Source organism: Heterocephalus glaber, unplaced genomic scaffold, assembly GCF_053883595.1.
Source record: "Heterocephalus glaber isolate CG9 unplaced genomic scaffold, H.glaber_assembly_v1.0 deba00000122, whole genome shotgun sequence".
Classification (NCBI taxonomy): domain Eukaryota; kingdom Metazoa; phylum Chordata; class Mammalia; order Rodentia; family Bathyergidae; genus Heterocephalus; species Heterocephalus glaber.
In genome coordinates this window covers 21,582,779-21,606,094 of record NW_028258138.1, presented here as the reverse complement: position 1 = coordinate 21,606,094, position 23,316 = coordinate 21,582,779, and the positions used below count along the sequence as shown (strand labels likewise).

General features: G+C 32.2%; 1 protein-coding gene across 1 annotated transcript in view; it reads left to right on the top strand.

The window, feature by feature from the left end:
* Positions 1 to 19,018, top strand: part of Ncam2 (neural cell adhesion molecule 2) — a 490,293-nt gene extending 471,275 nt beyond the window's left edge. The window contains exons 17-18 of the mRNA XM_004842216.3: positions 14,894 to 15,013; positions 18,051 to 19,018. Of these exons, the coding sequence (XP_004842273.1) occupies positions 14,894 to 15,013; positions 18,051 to 18,162 (232 nt within the window). The 3' untranslated portion in view covers positions 18,163 to 19,018. The remainder of the gene's footprint in view (positions 1 to 14,893; positions 15,014 to 18,050) is intronic.
* Positions 19,019 to 23,316: the final 4,298 nt, after the last annotated feature.

Genomic DNA, 23,316 nt, shown 5'->3' with positions numbered 1-23,316 from the left:
TTGAGTACTATCCTTAGTTTAGTTCCTGTGTTGATACTTTGAAGTTGCTTATTGTAAGTATCTTTGTTGATGTATTTAGAACCCTTATGGAATGATTGCTTCTCAGAGATGTCTTCCAGGTATAGCAGGGCTTTAGCTTTTGAGTCTCTAATAGGTCTGAGGCTATCTCATTTTCATCTTACCAGGAAGGACAACTGATTAGATCAATCACAACACTTTAGCCCAAGTGATACAATCAACAACACAATAGTATCCCATACCTTTCAGAAAATGATAATTTGTGGTGGTTTTTAACCTATCACTTTTAACTGTGTAAATTAAATCAAGATCAAGGACCAATCCAACATATGTTTATAGTGAACAAACTCTTCAATATAGTAAGTTTACCCTTTTGGATGGGGAGTTAAAATGAGTTGGGGAGGGAGGAATAGGTAGATAGAGGGAGAGGGGAAGGTTATCAGTGAGGCTGGAGGGTACAGGAGAGAAGGAAAGAAAAGAAAAGAAAAACAAAGAAGAAATACAAATTAGGGCCAGAACAGGAACACAAAAGGAGATGAAGAAAAATGTGGGACACAAGGGGGGGGAGAGAATGAGAGGAAGAAAAGAGAAAAAGAAAAAAAGAAAAAATTTAAAAGAATAGAAAAAGAAGAAAAAATATCAAAAATAAGAGCAAAAAAAATAGTGGTAATTTTGAAAATAGCAAATAAAAGATAAAAATGAAGGACCTCCTTCATAGTATATCTCTGCTGTCACAATAAACAGTGTAGGTAGGAGTGTGCAGCTATAAGTCAATGAGTCTCAGTAAGCCAGTTACAGACCCATGAAATTCAGACAGATTTCTGGATGCAAGTCCCAAGTTGAGCTCCCTGTCCTCCTGCAGGTTTAAACCCTGCAAGGTTCTATTACAGGTTCCAGCTGCCTTTCCCCTGCAGATAGTCCAGGCTCAAATGGGAGGTAATGGTCCCTCCAACTTACCAAGTACAGTGGTCTAATGTGCCTTTATTGCAAAGATTCTCTTCACTTTTGCAGCGGGGTTCAGTTTTCATCAGCAAGCCTGAGAGTGGTCCTCTCTCTGTTATTCACTTCTGCAGCTTAGGAAATTGGCATTTATGTCCCTCTGTGCCTCCGTAGTGTGGAACCAAGTATCTGCACAGTCAAGAGGCCAGAGGTGGGGGTTGGGGTGGGGCTCTGTTGTTGCAGCCACCCATAGGGCTAAGCTGGCACCTGGTAGGTGTACCCGGGGGAGGGTCCTCACAGTCTCCTCTGTTAATGTTAGTCTTTCTCATCTTTATATGGCATACTGTGTCTGAATTTTAAAGGAAAATCCAGGTTTCTTTTGCAATTAAATTCAAAAGCAATTCATTATTTCATGCTTCTGCCATCTGTCCAAGAAGATGCTGCCCTGCACAATCCAAGCATAGCAGTTCCTTTGGATCAAACTGCCATGGTGATCATGAGTTAGCAATCCTAGTTGAATATCTGTGTCTGTAAAGGACATTTTCACCTTTGAGTTATTAAATCAGATAATATAAATTTTAAGGTAAAATTTAGTTTCCGGTATCAAATTATGAACATTTTTGTTGAGCATAGAACATAAAATAATAGAAAGTAGTCTCCACTTCCCACTTAAGTGAGACATTAATGAGAGATGTAATAAATTGAATTGGATCAGTTCCCTATTTAATGTCTTTTGCTTTCTTCATCTTAATGTATCCTCTTAGTAAAATTGTACATTACATACATTGTCTCTTTAACTAAACAGATTACTAGCTTATTTTTAGTTTTTGTTTTAAAGAAATAGAAGTACATGGTAGAACATCGAGAAACCAATATCATAATTACATATTCATGTACATACATAAACCTGTACATATACATGTTTACATTATAGAACATTATGCATACATTCCTATGTATATATTTCTAAAATTTGAATTTTGTATATATATTTTTTTATCAGGGATCAAACTCAGGATTTTGCACTTGCAAGGCAGGCATAGCACCACTGAGCTACATCCATGGCCCTATATTTTTTTCTTCTTAATCATGCCCTGAGCAAATATTGATAAAATAAATGTCAGGTAACAAGCACTGGTGTAGAATCTGAAAAGTTAGTGTACAAAATAAACTTGGAAACAAGCTATTTCTCATCTAGAACTCACATTGTACTACAAAAATATACTTAATATACATACTGAAATTGAAAAGGTCCTGTGTTGACAAATGCTAATACTAAAAGGCAGAATAAGAAGGTGTTATTCAACATTGGATCATTAAATACTTCTTGTGAGAGGTTAAATTTAAGCTGAAATATATGTGATATTGAATCAGTAATGTAAGAGCTAGGGTAGAAACTATTCTACCAGGTGTGCTACAGCTAACACAAAGGCCACAAGTTGCGTTAAGAAGCTTGCTGAGTTCAAAGACAAATGTACGTGAATGGTGTGAGGCAGAAAGAAAGAGACTTGTATGATACCAGATGGAGAATTGTCCAAAGACTAAAATATTGTCTTCTTTGGTTAATGTAAAGAATCTGAATTTTATTGCAAATGGAAAGCTTCTAGAATAATTTTATGAAATTAACCTAGGTATTGTATTAAGAATGGATCTTTGGACATGTAGTGATTTAGAAAAAATATTAGGAACCAGGGATACCAAGCAAAAGGACCTTAAAATGCTCCAGAAGAAAAGTAGTGGTTTTCCAGCCCAAGTCAGTAGTCTTATAGGATTGTACAAGTGGCTAGATTTAAGATAGAGTTGAGCCAGTGTCAACAACTTGTCGATTCATTTTACAATATAACAAAAGTGACAAAGAATTTAAATAATACTTTAACATTTTTATATTAACTGGAGGGATGGTTATAATCACTTATGAAACGACCTGATGCATGGCAAGATCTATTTATTTTTATTTAACGCTATCATGTGTAAATTTGTCCCTGAACATTTCTGTTTCTAAATCCTACTGAGTTCAATTAACCTGAAAAAATTGGTAAAATGAAAAGATATGGTTAATCACATGTTTATAACTGATCATACAATTTTAGATAATTCTGCCTTTGGAGAACAGCTTTCAGCTCTTTCAAAAATGTATTGTTCAAGTATTAAATGACATAAAATATTTGGGAGAAACATCTTATAGCTAACTTGATTAACTAGATTTATTTTAACTTCTAAACATGATTCTGACCATTCAGAGACTAGTCAACTCGTGTTGTTCTCAGTTGTAAGACCATGTCAATTTAATACACAGTAATTACAGACTTCATAACATTATGTGTTTTATTGTCTTGTTAATTAAATAAGTATATTGGCAATTTTATTATTAGTTTTCCCTCAAGAAAGACATTGAGAAAACAATACTATAGAGCATCATGTAACAAAAAGGTCACAGCATTGTGTAAAGTTCTAGAACATGTGATTCTTCATTAATTAACAGTTTTAATAGTATTTTGTCTGGAATTTCCAGATCTTATTTTAAAATAGCTAACAATTTATATGATATCAAATTATCCTTTTACTTCTATTTTCCAAATAATTAATTTATTTCCAAATATTTATGGAAGATATACATAGCATGGTAGTATTCTAAGTACTGGGAATACAACTGTAGCAAAATGGAGACACAGTTGCTGCCATCAGGGATTTTTTCAGGAAATGCATTTTAATTTTAAAATTAAATGAATAAATAGATTATTTCCTATAAAGACTTCACAAAATAGAAAAAAAACTAACTTTTTCAGGTTTGAGCAAACTATGAAGGAACTAAAATGTAATGGAAGAGTAGAAGTTAACCACCTTAATTTTGTCTGTGTACACCTGTACAAACATGATAATGAATAATGACTTTTCAGACAGATGAAATAGATTGTGTAAAAAGCATTGCAAGAGGAAATAAGACTTTATCCAAGAACCACATATAATGACAAAAATGAATTTCCCGAGCAACACTGAGAGAAATAAAATGATACTTCCAGTTTCCATAATAGCATGTAAGAAGTTTGGAAGTTCCCACTCCTTCCTGACAAGAGCTAAACAAACCAAAACAAAAAAAAAAAAAAAAACACAACTATTCTTAGATTGATTAAGACAAAAGAAGATGCAGTACAAACTGTTGCCCCCAAAATTAAAACTACAGACAGGTAGATACAGAGAATTACAACTTACCAGTGCAGATATCAACAAGCAGAAACTTCCTCAGGATCCATTAGTTGGGTAGAAAAACCTAAAATATAATTGACAGATTGCTAGAGACATAGTATGGACAAGTCTAAGAAAAAAATTTTAAGGGAGGAATTTATAGATATTTACATATTATTTTATATTTGTTTATATAATATTTTATGTATTTAAATATTTATTTTTATATATTTATATATATCTCAATATCTCAATTTATATATCTCAATCATATATGATTGAGACAGCTTTGAGAATTTTACCTTGAGGAAGTTAACAGGATTTTCATAGTGAGCCTTGGAGAAAAATATCATATTTCTAGGGAGAGAGGAGTAATGTAAGTATTTTGAAGTAAAAAGCCTTCTGTTCTTAACAGTGTCTTACTTCAGGAGAAGATACCTATCCATAGCCTGATCTGTTGAACTTTTGTCAGAAACTAATGCAGTGAGGGAAATTAAATGTACAATTCCATCCTCCTCAGTCTTCCACCTAGGAGATAGTAAATGCCACTCCAACACATTTTAGCCATCCTACTCATTCATGTAGGATGACAACATGAGAAGCACCAGTGATGTTCACATTTCAGAAACACAAATCCTCTATAGGACTAGGACCAGATCACAGACTATGAACTCTTTCTATCACCTCACATTTTAACACCAGATAGTAAAGGGTAATTCCTAGAAGTTACTTTAACCAGAGGGTCAAGATGAAATTACAAGATCTATAAAAAGACAAAAAACACACTTTGAAGATCAGAGCAAGCTTTTAAACCAGACTCATATATGTCAGGGTTGTTAGAATTATTAGACTGAGAATTTTAAAAATTATATTAATGTGTTAAGGATTCTAATGGATAAGAAGACAAAATATAACAACAGATTGGTAATCATGGTGTTTTGTACATATACATATCACATCTTGATTCCCTTTGCTTTCCTCCCCACACTCATCTCCTCCTATCCCTAGATCCCCTTTCCATTTCTACAAAGTCTGAAAAAAAAGAGAATATTGAGATGAATAACTGGCAATATGTTCTGTACTGTAGTAATTTTCCTTTAATTTAAAAAACAAACAGAAAAAAAGAAATTAAAGGAACAGCATTAAAGGCATAGTTGAAATCAACAGTCATCAATCAAATCAATATTATTGAAATCTGTAAGCTATTTTTCACAAAGAAGTTCACAATAAACACTAAAGCCAGAATGGAACATTTATGTAGATAAATCTATTTCTGTACCATATGACAAACATTAAATTTTAAAAAATAGAAATCACACAATATCTTCTCTCAGACACATTGGAAATTAACTAGAAATTAAGCAAAGAAAGATGCTGGAAAATACCCCAAATACTTGGTGATTCAACAATATACTCCGAAAGAACACTCAGGTCTAAGAGGATATAGCAAGAGAAATTTTAAAATATTTTTAACAAGATGGAAATAAAGCACAGCTTAGTAAAATTTGTGAAATGGATTGAAAGTAGTGCTTAGAGGGAAATATATAATTTTGAATGGTTTATTAGTTACGGTTCTCTAGAAGAACAAAATCAATAGAAAATATGTGTATAATTATGGAATAGGATTTATTAGGTAGACTTATATAATCAGTGGCAAGAGAGGCCATAATGGACACTTGTAGGGAGACAACTAGAGAATCCAATAGCTTCTCAGCAAAGAAGATAGAAGAAACACAAAAATATAAGGGATCAAGGGAGAAGCACCAGTCCAAGGTTGAAGACCTGGAAGCTCACAGGAGAGTTGCTCCAAAAGTCTGCATTGGAAGACTGAAGAAACTGTTGAACTGGACACCAGTGTCCAAAGGCGGCAATAGCAAATAGCACATTTACCCGGGAAGATTAAAGCTTTTCAAAAACAGGCACACTCTGTTGTCTTTCCTTTTTTATTCCATCCAAGCTATAAGCCTATTGGTTGATGCAACCTCAAACTTAGTGGAACTTATGCCCTCAATTTCAAGGCCTACATATGAGTTATCCACAGACACACTCAGGACTATACCCGACTAGTCTATTAGCTGTTTCTTTTCTTTTTTTGTTGTTTAAATTCTTTTATTGGTACATTTTAGGTATACAGTATATTTACATTTATCATTGGGTACTTGTACCTGTACATGATGTATCTTGGTTCTTATTTTTTCCCCATTACCTGTTTTCCCTTTACCCTTACCTATTTACATAGACTTTGTTTCCATTTTTTTCTTTCTCATTATTTTTTCTTTCCCTTCTTTCCTTTCCCCCTCCCCTCCCACTTCCCCTACCCCTTTGGACCTTTTCTTCCTATTTCAAATTATCAATTATTTGTTTTAATTGTTTTAATCCTTATTTACACTTTCAGTTTCTCATACTAGAGAAACGATTAGGTATTTACACATGTGTGTCCTATTTATTCCACTTAAGAGTATTAGGTGTTTCTTAATCCATTCAAGTTGGCATATCCTGATTAACAATCCATTCATTATCATTTTAACAAGTAGACATGGCTCCTTAAAATATTTTTAACTTCCAAATACAATAGTAAGTTCATAATTATGCCTAACATAATAATACTATCCAGTGTATGAATGGAAACACATGAATTCTCTCCTCAAATTAGAAAGTGAAGATTTTCTTTGGGTGATGCTTAGTCTTCTCCTGATATTCAGTAATTTAAATACTGTATAACATAGATGTAATAATATTTAAATATAGAAATTAAGTCAATGTTTTGTTACAAAGAAAAAAGTTATCTGCTTAATATATGTGTATAAGCATATTAATAAAATAGGAAAGCTACATGCACAATAAGTATATTTCTCCTTTCTTCAATAGGCCATGCAGTCTTAGCTGGTATATGTAAGTGTTTTCTTTTACAAAGCATTCTCTTTAATCTTTGTCTTCAGCAAGCATCTCAGGAGGTCTTAGTTCTTTACCTGGTGGGGAAACCCAAACCTCTATTCTTAAAGTGCCTGTGCCATTTGTTTTTCTGCTTAGTTCAGATTGTTATACTTGGCTGTTGCTATGGCTTGTGTCTAGATGTCCCCTCCAAAGCCTCATGTAGTCATAGATGGAGATTTTTGAGAGGTGGCTGAACCTAAAGTGTGTGAGTGATTGATGGAGTAATGCTAAGATTATGGGTACAAAGAGTAAGGATGGAATGGATGTTTACTAAATCAGTCCACTGATTGGTTTTATCACCATCCTACTCCCAGTAAGCTAGATACAATATAAGGGACAGAAAGATTTATGTCATACCTCTTGCTTGCTTTGCTACCTTCTGCCCACCATGAACTGTTTCTCCCCTGCAATGCATGTCTGCTGTCCATGTCCATCCTTCCTTGGAGTCAGCAAACTGTGGACTGAAACCTCTAAAAAGTGTAAGCTAAATAAATCTTTTCTCCATAACTTTGGGTATAGGGCATTTGGTCTCAGCAATAAGAGAGAAGTAACTAAGTCAGAATCTGGTACCAGAGAAGTGGGGTCATTGCTATGACTATGCCTGAAGATGTGGTTCAGAAGCCTTTGGGACTGGCTTGAGGGAACACTTTGGAAAGTGTCAGAGATGATGGCTGAAAAGTAGAGCTGGAACTCTTTAGGTTGTACTGTATGAGAGATTCTGGTCCAGAACTCAGTAAACCAGAAAGCTGGTAAAGGCCAGGCTCAGGAAATTTCTGCAGGAAAGAAGGACTACACTGGCTTCTGGACTCCACATAATGTGTGTTATGCCTTGGCAGAAAGTTTGTCTGCATTTTCCTTGTTTTCAGAGACTGCCTGAGATTAAGATTAAGAGTGGCAAACTAATTAATCATACAAAAGATATTTCAAGGCAGTGTAATGTTTTGGCAATAGCATGACTACTATTGGGGGCTTTTCCCAGATTTATATTGAGAATCAGAGCAAAGAACCCATAAGAATGATTTAAAATGCTTTGTATTTGGCCAGAAAGGAAGTTCAGTAAAGCTGTGAACTGCAAAGATAGAGCAGAGAAGGGTCAGGGATTTAGGTCAGTGGCATTGTACCTGCTTGGCAAGCACAAGATCCAGAGTTTGATCACTGATACTGAAAGCAAAAAGATACAGATAGATCTTGATTGCTGAGAAGGAATAGGAGAATAGAAAATATGGCCTGAGGTCATCACAAGAACCAGTGAGACTCCATCCTCTGCAGCCTCAAAATTGTGCAAGTGAAAGACTTTGATTTGAGAAGAGAGCACCAGAACACAATGTTCCAGAATGGCTGAAGCCTACGAAAGTTGTTCCTAGGGATTTGTTTAATAGGTACTGGACCCCCACAGCCAAGAAAGAAGGAAGCCTGGCTAGTCCTCCAGCTGGTAGCAGACCTTGGCATCAACCACGTGGTTCTGGTTTTAGGCACATGCAGAATGCAAGAGTTGTGGGGCCAGGAGGCTTCCACCCAGATTTCAGAAGAGGGTCTGGGAGGCCAGGCAGTGTGCCCCTGAGAGTGCAGTGTGTGAAGCTGTGAGTGTGAAGCCAAAGGTGTGGTGGAGACCTCAACCATTTGGAGAAGCCAAAATGTGGATTGTCTGAGGAAAACTTCAAGGAGGGAGCAGAGATGGCCCCAGGAGAATCCATGAGAGCTACAACCACAGAACATGCTGTAGGGGCAGAGCCACCCAAGACCAATTTTGAGCCTGGTTATAGGCCTAGAGGCAAAAGGAGATGTTGAGTGTGGGTGCGGAGAAGCACCAACATCATTTTGCTTGGCAAGTGTACCAGAAAATATTATTACTATTTTCTTAGGCAAAACCTGAATAGTTTCTTCAGGTGTAGGTGGAGAGGCCAACTGGAGAAATAATCTCATCAGAATTTAGAAGTTCAGTGATCTCAGCCTCATCAAATTCATCCAAAACATCTCTATCCCTATTTAGAGTAATCCAGTCTAGATTATCACCACCCTCTCTTTAATTGCTCATGTTCTCTCAGGCAGAGGGTTAAAGTTGCACTGTAACTCAGCCAATTGAATTATGAAGGCTTGTTTGTTACTTAGCAGCTTCATTCCAGGGGCTAAAAGAGAGAGATTTCACCTTCAAGACATACTTAAAAGCCTTTACGTATTTTATGTATGTGCAGACTGGGGAATTTGAACCTTTGAGCTCATTATTTTCCTGTATTACTTTGTTGGCACACTTTGAACCCTCTATATTGTTTATTCATGTCTGTAGCTAAGAATTTGAACATTTCAGCTCATTATTTTTATACTTTGTATAGAGATGTTAAGAATAACCATCCAGCATAATTGTACTTATTCCTCTTCCAAAAAATGTTTTAAAAAATCATTAACTAAATTCCTTGCATATGAAAAATGTCAAATTAAGATAATCAAATGGATCTATGTTGCACATTATTTTAAACAGTTTATGCAATGGACTACATGTACTCTCTATGTTATCAAAACCAGAGACAATAGTAATAGTTTGTCTCCAAAATTAGGGAGATAAATGAAGGAACAACAAAACTGATTAGAGAAGTTTGTCTGTCTAATAATGTTTCTAAATGGCAAAATAAAAGATAATAGGAAGTAGGGAGATAGGTCTTTCTCAAATCAAAAAGAAATCATGAGATGGATGGAGAGGGCAATAAGGGAAAGGGAAGGGGATGAAAAATGGATTTGATGTGTTATGTGCACATACAAGTCCCCACATGGAATGTAAACATGTACAAATAAAAAATAATGTTTTTCTAGAATCACTTGCTGCACTAAAATTTGTATTTCTTGCAGCTATGTAGGGAAACAGAATCAATCGAAAATATATGTATAGTTAGTTATCTAAGGGGAATTATTTAGGTAGACCTACAAGACCAGAAGTGGGAAATTTCATGATACCCACTGTATGCTGAAGAGCAGCAGGATATAGTAGTAGAACCACCAAGAAGACACAAGAAGAGTTGCCACAGACAACTCCAGGATTAAAGGCCTGGAAAGCCACTAAAAAGTCCCCAGTTCAAGACTTCATTGGAAGTTAACATGTCATGATTAATGATCACAAGTGGAGGTATTAAAAAATAAAGGAGATCTAAAATCAATTACTTAAATGTTTACATTACAAAAATAAAATAATATTAATTAAATACAAAGCTATAGGAAGAAAACAAATAATATATATTAGAAAACAAATAAGTTAATTTAAAAAATGAAATCAGTAGAGAGAATGAAAGTAAAAGTTGGTTATTTTTCAAAATATCAATAAAATTGCTAGGCTGCTATTCAGACTAACTGAGGAGACAGCGACAAAAGGAAAGAGAGAGAGAGAAGGGAGAGAGAAAATACAATATGAGAAATTACTTAGTAGATATCTGCAGAGTATTCCAACCATTAACAGCAAAATATATATTCTTCTTAGCAGTATGTGGAACTTTCTCCAAAATAGTCACATACTAACCCTAATGTATGCTTAAATCAAATTTAATTTTATCCATGCAGACAATTAGATCTTAGAGCAATGAAACTAGAAATCAATTGGAAATGAAGCCACAGAAATTATACAAACACATGGAGATTAAATAATACATTACTGAGTAGTCAATTGGTCATAAAAGAAATCAAGGAAGAAATTAGATAGTTCCTAGAATTAAATGATAATTCCAGTAAAACATACCAGAACCTATGGGACTCAGCAAAAGCAGTCATAGAAAGCAAGTGTATAGCTATGAATTCCCCACATCAGAGAAAGAGAGCAAGCCCAAATGAATAACCTAATGGTGCACCTCAAAGTCATAAATAAAGAAAAATCTAAATCAAAAGCTAGTACAAGGAAGGAAATTATAAAGATCTGTATAAAAATTTATAAAATTGAGACTAAAAGAATCAGTGACTCAATGAACTGGTTCTTCAAGGAAATAAGGATTAAAAAATTCCTAATCTGTCTCAAAAAGAGAAAAATAAACCATATCAATGCAATTAAAAGTAAAAAGTTGATATCACAATAGACATGCTGAAATCCAGAAGATAATTCATAACTACTTCACAATTCTGTACTCCAATAATTTGGAGAATCGAGAAGAAATAGATAGACTATCTAGATACATAAGGATTACCAAATTAAACTAAGAAGATATAAAAACTATAAATAATCCTATTATAGGCAATGAAATTCAGTCAATAACCACTGAAGAAAAGCCCAGGCCCTGAAGGATTTACTACTGAATCCTACAAGAACTTCAGGGAAGTTATAGCACCAATAGTCCTGAAACTCTTTAGGGAGTTTGACAGGGAAAGAGTACATCCAAAATCATTCCTGAGAGCTAATATTACACTGATTACAAAACCAAATAATGGTCCCCCTCAAAAGACCAATCTCTTTAATGAATATAGATGCAGAAATCCTCAACATGAAACTGACAAGGCGGCAAATCATCAAAAAAATCATACATCATAACCAAGGAGGCTTCATTCCCATGGATGTAACCATGATTCAACACACATGAATTAATAAATGTAATACATCACATAGAAGCAAGGACAAAAATCAGATGATCATCTCAATAGATGCAGAAAAAGCCCATGAGAAAATCCAACATTGATTTAGGAAAAAACTATGTAGAAAGTAGGTATAGAAAGATCTTATCTCAATCTGATAAAAGCCACTTAATACAGAACTACTATCAAAATCATATTAAACAGGAAAAGGTGAAAGCTCTCCCTCTAAAATTAAGAATAGGACATGGATGTCCATTATCACCCTTCCTGTTTAATACAGTACTGTAGACATTAACTAGATCAATCAGTCAAAAGAAAGACATGAAAGGGGTAAGTACAGAAAAGAAAACATATCAAATTATTATTTGCAAATGACATGGTGCTTTAAATAGAACCCCCCCCAAAATTCCACCAAGATACATACGATTAATCACTAAATTCAGTTGCATAGCAGTCTAAAAAATCAGCACACAAAAATCAATAACATTCTGGTACACCAATAATGAACTTACTGAGAAAGAAATTAGGAAAAAAGTACCACTCAAATAGCATCAAGAAAAATTATATACTGAGAAATTGACCCAAGAATGACATGAAAGATCTCTATGATGAAAACTGCAATACTTGAAAAACGAGATTGAAAAGGACACCAGAAAGTGGAAAGATATTCCTTGTTCCTGAATAAACAGAGCCAATATTGTCCAAATGACCATGTTACTAACCTGATTTAATACAGTCCCAATCAAACTACAAACAGCATTCCTCACAGAACTAAAGAAAACAATTATAAAATTTATATGGAAGTGGAAGAGACCCAGAATAGCAAAGACATTCCTAGGCAAAAGGACTAAAGCATCAAAAACAGTTTTTAATTTATATTTACAAAGGTACAGTGATACAAAAACAATGAAAAAAAAACAAAACAAAAACAGTATGGTACTGGCACAAAAACAGATCTTAAAACAGAACAGAGGATGCAGAAACAATCCCAAGCACCTTGAGCCATCTGATCTTTGACAAAACAGCAGAAAACATACATTAGAGAAAAGATAGTCCTTGTTACAAATCTTGCTTAGCAGTCGGATATGTACTGCAAAAGATTGAATCTAGAACCATATGATAAAAGAGGTAAACTCTTGAAGACATAGACACAGGCGTGGACTCTCTGAACAGAACCCCAGTTATACAACAAATAACATCAAGAATCTACCAATAAGATTGTATCACATAATAAAGCTTTTGCACAGCACAGCAAAAGAAAAAACCATCAGAATGAAGAAGAAACTTACAGAACGGGAACAAATCAAGTAGGAAGGGAGCAAGAGATGGATGGAGAGAGGTGGGCAGGGAGGAGGAGATGTAAAAGAGAACTGAGATTTGTTATGTACATTCACCAACTTCTCATGCAGAATGTAATCACTGTGTACTGCAAACATGTGCCAATAGAATATCAATTTAAAAAGTGAAATGAAAGAGAGCACATGATTAACGAGAGGACGGCCTTCACCTATTAATAAAGGCATACAATGAATATATATGTATCCACAAATTTGATTACTTAGATGAAATAAATTACAGTATTTGAAAAACACATCTGCTAAAATTTATACAAGAATAAGTAGACAGTCTGAATATACATATATTCAGTAAGCAATTGATAACTGACAATTATATTTCCTTATATATTTACCGACACCCATTCTTCACATGTTGATGCATGTATGTATATGGTCCATGTCCAGATAAGAGCAAAAATATCAAATCTGCCACTGATAAAAAAATGTATTATTACCCTTCAAATCTCAATATTTGCATGATCAATTATCTCTGGGACTTTGTTCTTTCTGTTTGTTCTTTTGTTTTGTGCCATTCTTAGTTTATACACTTTTTGAATTTTGTTTTAGTTTTTTGTTTTGGGGGGGGGTTTGGTACCGGGGATCGAACTCAGGACCTTGCGTTTGTGAGGCAAGTGGTGGAACCACTGAGCTACATCCCCAGCCCCAGCTTATATACTTTTTAATCATTAATTTCAATGTCATTTATCAAGAATTGCAGTATCAAATAGCAGAGTTTCAGTATCCCTAATGATCCCTGCACTCCATCTATTCGTATCTATGTCTCTGTAATTCTTGGCAAACACTGACTTTTCAATTTTCTTCATAATTTCTACTTTTTCCAGAATGGTGTATAATTGGAATCACACAGAATCAAGTGTTTTGCAGCTCACTTACTTCATTTTGTTATGTTCTTCAATATCTTCCCATGGCTTGGATCATTTCTAGTGAAATATATGTATTAATTTCTTTATGCATTCACTAAATGGAAGGTGTCTTGGTTGTTGCCAATTTGGTACAATTATGAATAGCGCCTCTGTAAATATTAATGTGCTGATATTTGTATATATGTAAGTTATCAAATCATTTTACTATGAAGAAGCACAATTGATTGGTTGAGTAGTGAGATTGTTTGCCTGGGCAGTTGAAATTCCCCATCTCCCCATTCTTTCATTTTGTAGTATATTTGAAATTGTATCAAGAGTACATAAGTCTCAAGGCTTTTATCGCCTTTCATCATTTATCATCACTCTGGCTTCTTAATATTATCTCTTTTTGCTTAATTTTGGGGACTTTTCCCTTGCAATTAGCTTCCAAATTTTCACCAATTATGCAAAATATTATTCATATATTTAGGTATATAAAAGTATATTTAAACATGAACTTGTAGATGAAAATGCACATATTTTTTGAGTTTATCTAAACTTTTCTTGAAAAATATGAATATTGTAAAACTCAGCGGTCACTTTTAATAATGATCTTTCATAAAATGATATTGAACAAGATATCTTATATGTAAATTTTAAGTTCTAAATAGAATCAATATTTTTGAAGATGCACTTCAAATGTTTTAATGTCTTAAAACATTTTTATATTTAAAATGTGGTCCATTAGGAAGAATCTATTTCATGTTTTGCATTATATTTCATAAAATACTTTTTATTTTCCAAAAGTTACAGTAATAGATATTAAAATGTAAAGTACTTCTGCAAATTATTTACACAACCCTGATGACAAAAGAGGTCAAGACAAAATGAGATTTCTTTTATTTATTCTGAGTGAAAATATATAGTAAAATTAATTTTAATTTAAAAATATTATGGGTATGGTGAACACAATCATGTTGGATTTATTTGAAGGAAGGTAGAATTAACTGGAGATTTTTAAGTGTTTTCTGTAAAAAATTTATTTTTTAATTATAACATTTTTTAAATTTATTTATCTAGGAAAGATGGATCAAAAGAACCAATAGTAGAGATGAGAACAGAGGATGAAAGAATTACTAATCATGAAGATGGAAGCCCAGTAAATGAGCCAAATGAAACTACACCACTAACAGAACCTGAGTATGTAGCTTGCACTGCTTACTTGTATTTTGATAAATATTAGTGAAGTGATCACATATTGTCCATATTTGTAATATGAACTTACAAATATCAGCATCATTTGTCAAAGAATTAAACTGTTTCTTTCTTAATGAAAGTACATATGGATATCAAAAATTCATTTATATGGGGATATTTCAGATGAATAATTTGTAGCAATATCACAGATATTCCACTATTGATTTGTGTATTTATAATTATATACAAACATGTCAAAATATAAGTTGGTCATTCTAACACAACTCTTGCTGTTTAGAAAAGTGATTATTTCAAAATTTATTTATTTTTACTGAAATAATGCTAAGTCAAAAAATCATTCCTCATTTTGAATGTATGACAATGAAATTTGTCCAAGACTATTAAATTAAAAATATAATGTGGAAAAGGAAGAAATCTTGCTAAACACTCTATCATTTTAATGTGTATGTAGTAAATGATGTCTAGTCTCCATTTGCAACTATGTTATTTATTTATGTTTGTATCCTTAATTGCTCTATTACAATGGTAGTTGATATCCAGCTAAACCAATTAAGATGAAAATATGTCTAGGTTCATTCATATGAACATTAAAATTATTCAAACTAAGTAGTACTAATGTTTCACTGAATGCATTTGACACCAAAAAACCCATAATTACATTATATTCCTCTTCAAAATAATTTTACATTTCATTGTTTTTCCAAACAGGTGTATTTTTTCTCTACTTGATAGCATTCCCTTCCAGAGTTCACTTGAATTAGGAATTTTATTCCCAATCATATGCTAAGTGTTGTTGCAACTGAAGAAAAAAAATTTTTTTCTGAACTTGCATCTGATATTAATGGTTGAAACAATGTTGAGAGACACAAAGTACTATTCTGTAGCTAATATTTCAGTATGAATATCTGACCACTTTTAGCAATTACATTTAGAGTTTATTAATTTCTCTCATGAAGTTTACTGTTTTAGAGACAGCTGTCATAAAGCAGATTCTAAAATCTCTTCAATATCACAAGTCTTTTCACTTTTCACTGAAGTCTTTTCACTTAGACAACAATGCTAATTCCTACTAATTAACACTTACAAAGTTATACTGGTGTGTATGGAATCTTTTGAGAAATACCCTGTCATACAGCTGGTCCATGACTTAATAACTACCCTAGGCCTTAATTATTTAAAAGAAATAGTCAACAGTAAAATAATATAATTAATAGTAATCTTGAAAATTATTTAACATAAGCAAAACTAGTGAAAATTTCTGTATGCAGAAATATATCGTCCACTAATGAGTTGAAAACAGGTCATTAAAATTCAAATATATTAGAAATATATTAGGCATTATGTTTTTCTATTTATTTGTAATTAGCACATTTGTATACATAATTATAATATCCACATACCATATATACATATTATAATATGTACATATCATATCTTAAATTTTATTTTGTCCTTTTTCTCCTCCCATCCCTCCAACCCTTCTTCCTCTTCTCATTTACAAAATCTCTATTTTTTCTTCAAGTCTTTACTTTTTCCTTAAATTCCTTTTCCCTTCCTTGGTTTCCTCCTCCCCAATCTCTTGTTTCCCTTCCTACTTGAATAACTTCTTCTTATTTCCTAATATCTATCTTTCATTTTGTTCCTTAATTATATTTTGAGTTTGTGAAATGTGATATTTAGACATTATATTAAGCTCCTATCAGAGCTCAAAATTTCTCTACCTGTGGATACCAGAGATGATTAATTTGTTTCATAATTCCTTATTGCCCATGTTTGCATCGCTTTAGAATGGAAGAGAAAAAAAGTGTCAATGCTCTACTTACATAAAAGAGCTTCCCCTGATAGACTATAGATACCACTTTATTCTAAATAATGGAACTTATTGGCTTTTTCCAAACCTTACCTTTCTAGAATTTTTATTTTCATTAGTACTTTTGCATTATTTAATTACTACATTCATCGGCATTGCTTTATGGTCACAATACAATTGTTCATACTCTGTATTTAAAAATATAAAATAAATTATCAAGTAAGAAGTACAATAGCAATATTCACTCCCCACAAAATGATGGGACTAAAGACAGAAATGAATTAAAACACTTTTGAAAAAGAAATAAATCAATTCTCAGTGTAAGTAAAAAACATTTTCTCAAGGGAAGATATTTCACCTCTCGTCAAAAATCATGTAAACAAGATGTGACCAGAACTTAGTGAATGTTACAATGGTAGATGAAAGAACAGGAAATGTTGATTTAATGTCATCAATTAATATCATTAACATGAACATATGTGAAGCTAGATTAATATTAATAAAGGTTATTATTGCTTTATAGGTTAAAAGTAAAAAAAAAAGTACTCAGAAGTGGTATAAAAGTAACATAAAAAAAATAACAATGAAAACACCAAGCAAGGCGTGGTGGCTCAAGCCTATAATGTCAGCACTTAAGAGGCAGAGGCAGGAGGATTGCCATGAGTTGGAGGCCAGCCTGGGCTACATAGTGACTTCAGGGCCACCTTGAACTACATAGTGAAACTGTGTCTCGAAAAAACAACCCGAAGAATCCTAAAATATATTAATATGCATGAATTACAACACATGCTCACTCACACAGGTTTAAATTTTGTGTGACAAAATATGTCAGCAATTATTAAAACTTTTTCTTGAAAAAAATGAGAACTGAAATATTATGTTCTGACTTTTAAAAAGATTTGGACTTTTTATAATCCAAACCATTTATAATTTAATATCTGTTGGTTATTACATCTAAGCTGCCCTACATGAATAATTTGGTTCATCCAAATCTGCAAATATGTTTGATAATACATCTGTCTGCTTTGGTTTACATTTTGACAATAAGCAATGTTAAAATTTATTATCTTTTCAGTTACTTTACTCTCTATAGTACTTAAAATTTTTTCCATTTAATAATTACAGCATATTTTTCTCCAAACAGTAACTAGAATGTTAAAGAATTTATATTAGCATTTCTTAAAAGTGGAAATTTTTATTTCTTTCCAGAAAATTGCCTTTAAAAGAAGAAAATGGGAAAGAAGTCCTAAATCCAGACACTATAGAAATTAAAGTTTCTAATGACATCATCCAATCAAAAGAAGATGATGGCAAAGCATAACAATATCGCAGTGGCTTGATCAACACTACAAACACCATCTGGATTGCAGTGACCCTATGACCAAAATTATTCCACTGACCTTAATTTGTTGGGAAACTTTTAGCTTGGAATAGCTTGTACACATATACATATGATCAAATATTTCCTGCCCATAATCCATTTTCTTTTGTTGTCGTTGTTGTGGTTGTTCATTTCTTAGGAATTTCAGTATAGAGACTTGACTGGCACCAGGTCTTGTGTAATGATTCAATTCAATGATTGAAGTGCTTCAATTTATTATATGGCTAGAGTGCTCTGTTTCTTAAGAACTTTGTCTCACATACCACCAAGAAATATATTTCAAACTCTCTAACACGAGGGTATAATGAAAAGACAAAACAAAAACAAAACAAAACAACAACAAAACAGCTTTGTGAGCTGAATGTGTAAGAGAGCCCTGCATGTTTATGAATCCTAATTTGAGCAATAGGTTAGTCAAGTGGCTTTCATTTAGAATGAAGGCAGGTAATAAAGATTATACTTTTTATTAGGAGAATTTCAGGGAACCCAGGCTTAAAGAAGCCAATTATCTTTTGCAGGTATTAAAAGTTGAGGAATCTTTGGAGAACTCTTTTCAGTCCAATTTCAACATTGATTTTTTTTGATAGACTGAAGTACCACATCAAAATTGTTACCCATGTGAAAAAAATATTGGTTATGTATAAAATTAGATTAGAAAGACACCCTAAATCTCTGTCTCTTTATATATGCCATATCATTCATAATGGAATATTCAAAAAATAAATGTATTGCTAGTGAAAATTATACTGACTTCTGCCCTCAGCTTCAAATAAAGTAAATTGAAATGGGAACAATATTATTTTGTTATTGTGATATATTTATAAATACATAATTTTCTTTTATTTTTAAATATTTTACCACAAACCAAGTATTTAGTGTTCAAATGTTTCAGATAATATCCTCAGATACATTTTTAGTGCACAGATTTAGATAAAACTTTTAGAATCATTTTTTAAAATTTTATAATTTCTTCATTAAGTGAAACTGGCTAGTGGAAATTAGAAATCTGAGTTTAGTTAAATTAAGGGGAAGTTAATTAACATTTAAATGTGCCATTGAATATCGATTATAAACAGTCAAATTGCCACTATGTGTTTTTATTGTAATTGTTGTAGCTGGAAATCATTTTAAGATTTTTGATAAACAACTTTGGTTGAAGAAATTCCTTAACTATTCAACACAGACTTTCTAATATCACTTGTTAGGGTCTATGCTTATTAACTTCCAAGCTATGCAAACTCCCAGAGGTAAAACATTAAAATATGATTTAACTCATATATAAGGAAAATGTATTCATGACTAAATAATACACATCCATTGAGAGCAAGTTTTAGACTATGTCTTAACTTAGCCAAAGGTGTTTGGGGCCCCACCATATTAATAACCTTTGGTGTTTCAGGTATTCACTGAATAGCTCAAATATTGATGTTTGAGAATACACTCCTATAGAACATTGGAGAAATTAATAGTTTAGAGGGACCTGCTTTGAAAGTGTTTCATCATAATTTTCTGAGTACAAGGTTAATGCCACCCTTGAATATTTTTATTTACCAAGTACTTGAAATTGTCAACCAAGGAGAGACAAGTAAGTAATTTTATGCTATCCACTTTGCTGGCCATCAAGAGGACAGAATATGCTCATCTGCGTGTTAAGACACCAAAATTCCACAGTGTCATCGCCATATATTTCGGGGTGGTAACGTAGGAATCTCTCCATTTTACCTTTCTGGCATATTCTGAAGAACAAAATTCTTGTGCCTATCTCGAAATTTGAATAGTGTCTGAACAAACAAACCAGTTAGGTCCTTTTCACTAACTTGATTATCCACTTGATTTCTCACAGACTTGACTGTATTGAGTTTATGTCTGTCTAATCATCTGTTTTGCTGTATTTTTTGTGCTTTATTTTGTTTGTTATCAGTGTGCTAAAACTAGTCAAAATACTTGAATTAGTTTGTACAAGTGAACGAGTTAGTAAAGTGTCTATGAAGCAGTGATCATGAGGGCTGATTTTTCCTGGATAGGGCCAGATGGAGTTGAACTAGTGATACTGAAAGAGTTCAGATGACTAAAAAAACCAATTTCGCATGTTTACTGTTGTTATATTTGTGCTACACTGCAAAAATAGAGAAATCATAATAAAGAGAAGTTATTTTTGTGTTTTCTCAATTTGAATGTTGTTTTCATATTCATTGGAATTTCTATGTAAAGTAATGGATGGAGATATTTCTTTATATATATATATATATAGTTAAATTTCTTGCCACTCATATGGAATAATTATCTGAAATCAATAGATAATTTGGAAATAATTGTAAACAGACTGTTTCAAGTGTATTGTTTCAGTTCTTTGAGCGATCCTTACCTCTTGTCCTTGAAATGTATGCCATGCAGGAGCAAGGCATTACTGTGATAAATCTCTTTTATTTTAACATTTCAATGGAATGCTCCAGATTACACTATTTGTAAAAATTTCCAAGTAAGAAATGGCTTGTAGTAAATTGAAAAATATGAGTAGAACTGAAGTAACTTGTTTCTTATTTTTCTGTTCTAGACTAAATACATCAATATAACTGTGTATATGTTTTTACTGTCTGAGAGTACTCTTAACTGTTAGTATAAAATGTCAAAAGTTCACTGAATGTAAGCACTGTTAAGATAATCTGAACCCTATGCTATTTTAAACTGAGAGGCAAAGATTCCACAGAAAACATGGCTATTACTTATTAGAGTGTGTGCAATTAAATAATGACAATCTACATTTAAAACCTATAATCTGGAAATAATATCAGAATTTTAATACATACTTATTTCAAAAACTGGCACAAATTAAATGTCAACATATTTTACAGTGATTTGCAAAGGAATTTAATTAAAAATTATGATTTCTACAGATTTATTTATTATTTTGTGGAGTAATATATAGTCAATCAATTAATATTAATATCTAATACCAATATAATGTTCTTCAAGTTTTGCTTTATTTTTAGTATTAATACCTATAAAAACATTTTCAAAAGCTATTTGATCCAGTAAACTTCTGATGAATTTTAGTCTGTGAATTAACCATTTATATAATGTAAAGATATTATGAATCAAATTATTTATTTCAGTGCCAAAAATTAATTATAAGTTTTTAATCATATGTTAATTTTATGATTTTTATTTGAAACAATTAAGATGTATTTGTGCCTTTGAATTATTATGACATTCTGCTTCACTAAAAGAAATATTACTGCCATTATTAATAACATAATTTTGCTCATACCTGTGATACTCCAGTGATACTGTATTGTTTACATTCAGTGAGTACGCTTAATCAAACCACTTTAACTTGAATATAAAATCCAAATGTAATAAATTATCCTATGTAATTTATTTTCATTTATAACAATATTATTCTTTTCATATATACCTGAAATATTTTTAATTTGTTCTGTATTATTTTCTAGACAATAAATAAATTCTAAATATTGTTGAAACTGAGTTGTTAGACAGTTGTAAAAAAAAGACAGCAAATAATTTTTTAAAAATATATGGTAAATTCAGTGATGTCACTTCATTATTACTGTTAGATACTTTTGATTTGATATTGGAAAGTGAGAAGAACGTGTTAAAATAGATTTGGGATCTAAGTCATCCTTGTGATAATAGGTTAATCACTGATGAAAATATCTATGACTGAAGTGGTAGAAAAAATATTCATTTCATAATTTAAGAATATTGGCATAGAATATTATAATTATTTATGAAACTATCCATGCTCTTTTTCATGGAGAATGAAGTAAATGCTCTATTTGAAATCCTCATGGAGTCCTTTTTCATAGTCATATACAGAGTGTTTTACTCAACAAACTTTGTGAGAAGATGAAAACACTTTTTAAATAAAATTGTTAACATTACTTATCTCTAGAGAGAAAAGATTTACATCTTCTTATTAACCATTTGGAGCATTCTTACATAGTCTCACAAATTGAAACTGCATATGGGTATATTGACATATGCTAAAATTAAAATGTACAAACTCAAAGAAATGAAACATTCCAATTACAAAATGAAAATCTTTCAAGGAAGTATTCTACATATAGGTTTAAGGATGTTTCAAGATGAAATAATTTTGGGTGCAAAGGAGAAAGTTATAAAAGGGCCTAAACAATAGTTGCTGAATAGATATGCTTTTCTTCCAGGGTTCACTCTCCCTTTGGTAAAAATTGCATTTACTCACGTAGATGCAGCTGTTTAACAAGATTATGCAAGAATGCTTAGAGATTATTGTTCCCATATTAAAGTCAGAGACCTTTATATTATATAATAGTAAATATTTATTTGATAATATGTTTAATATACTTAGAAAGGCAGTTCATTATTCACTATAGGACCTCACCAATAACTTAAATCTATTACTTGGTATCACATCTTTTTTGTACAATTTTCAGATTTCTCACCACAAAATGCTCCTGATTATAATTATAAATGTTAAAAGTATAAATTTATATATTACAACTTTATTTTCCTCTTCTGATATGAAAACATGTATCTTTAGACATCTAGTTTTAGCCTTCCATGGAAAAAGAATAAGCAAAGCAATGAATGTTGGAACAAATCAATATCTACCAGACAGGAAAGTAGAAGAACAAAGAAATGGAAGGCAAAAATGTCAAACAGCTTCTACGCTTGCAATAGCTAGAGGACCTGACTGTGAGAAGCACTATATTAGGGAGCAGGAACATTGCTTCTTTGAAAATTAAAACCACTAATACTTAAGCAAAGAAGAAATCCCAGTGAAAACTAGTAGAGAAAGCTCACAGAGATAGAACTTATGATTAAATTTACAAATAAATTTTTCTACTTTAGAAAAAATATGCATATTTTAAAATAAATGGTACTGTCAAGAACAAATGTAACTGTTCCAACTCTCAAGGAAATGTTAATGGCTTAAACTTTGCCTCTAATCCATGTTAGAAATAGGTGAACTCCTTAGAAATAAAACTTAACAAAAATCACTTTTTTGGTATGAGAATTCTATTTTGTTTGGTATGCATTAAAACATACTGTCTTTTCTTTAACTTATATATTCCATTCAAGTTCTATACT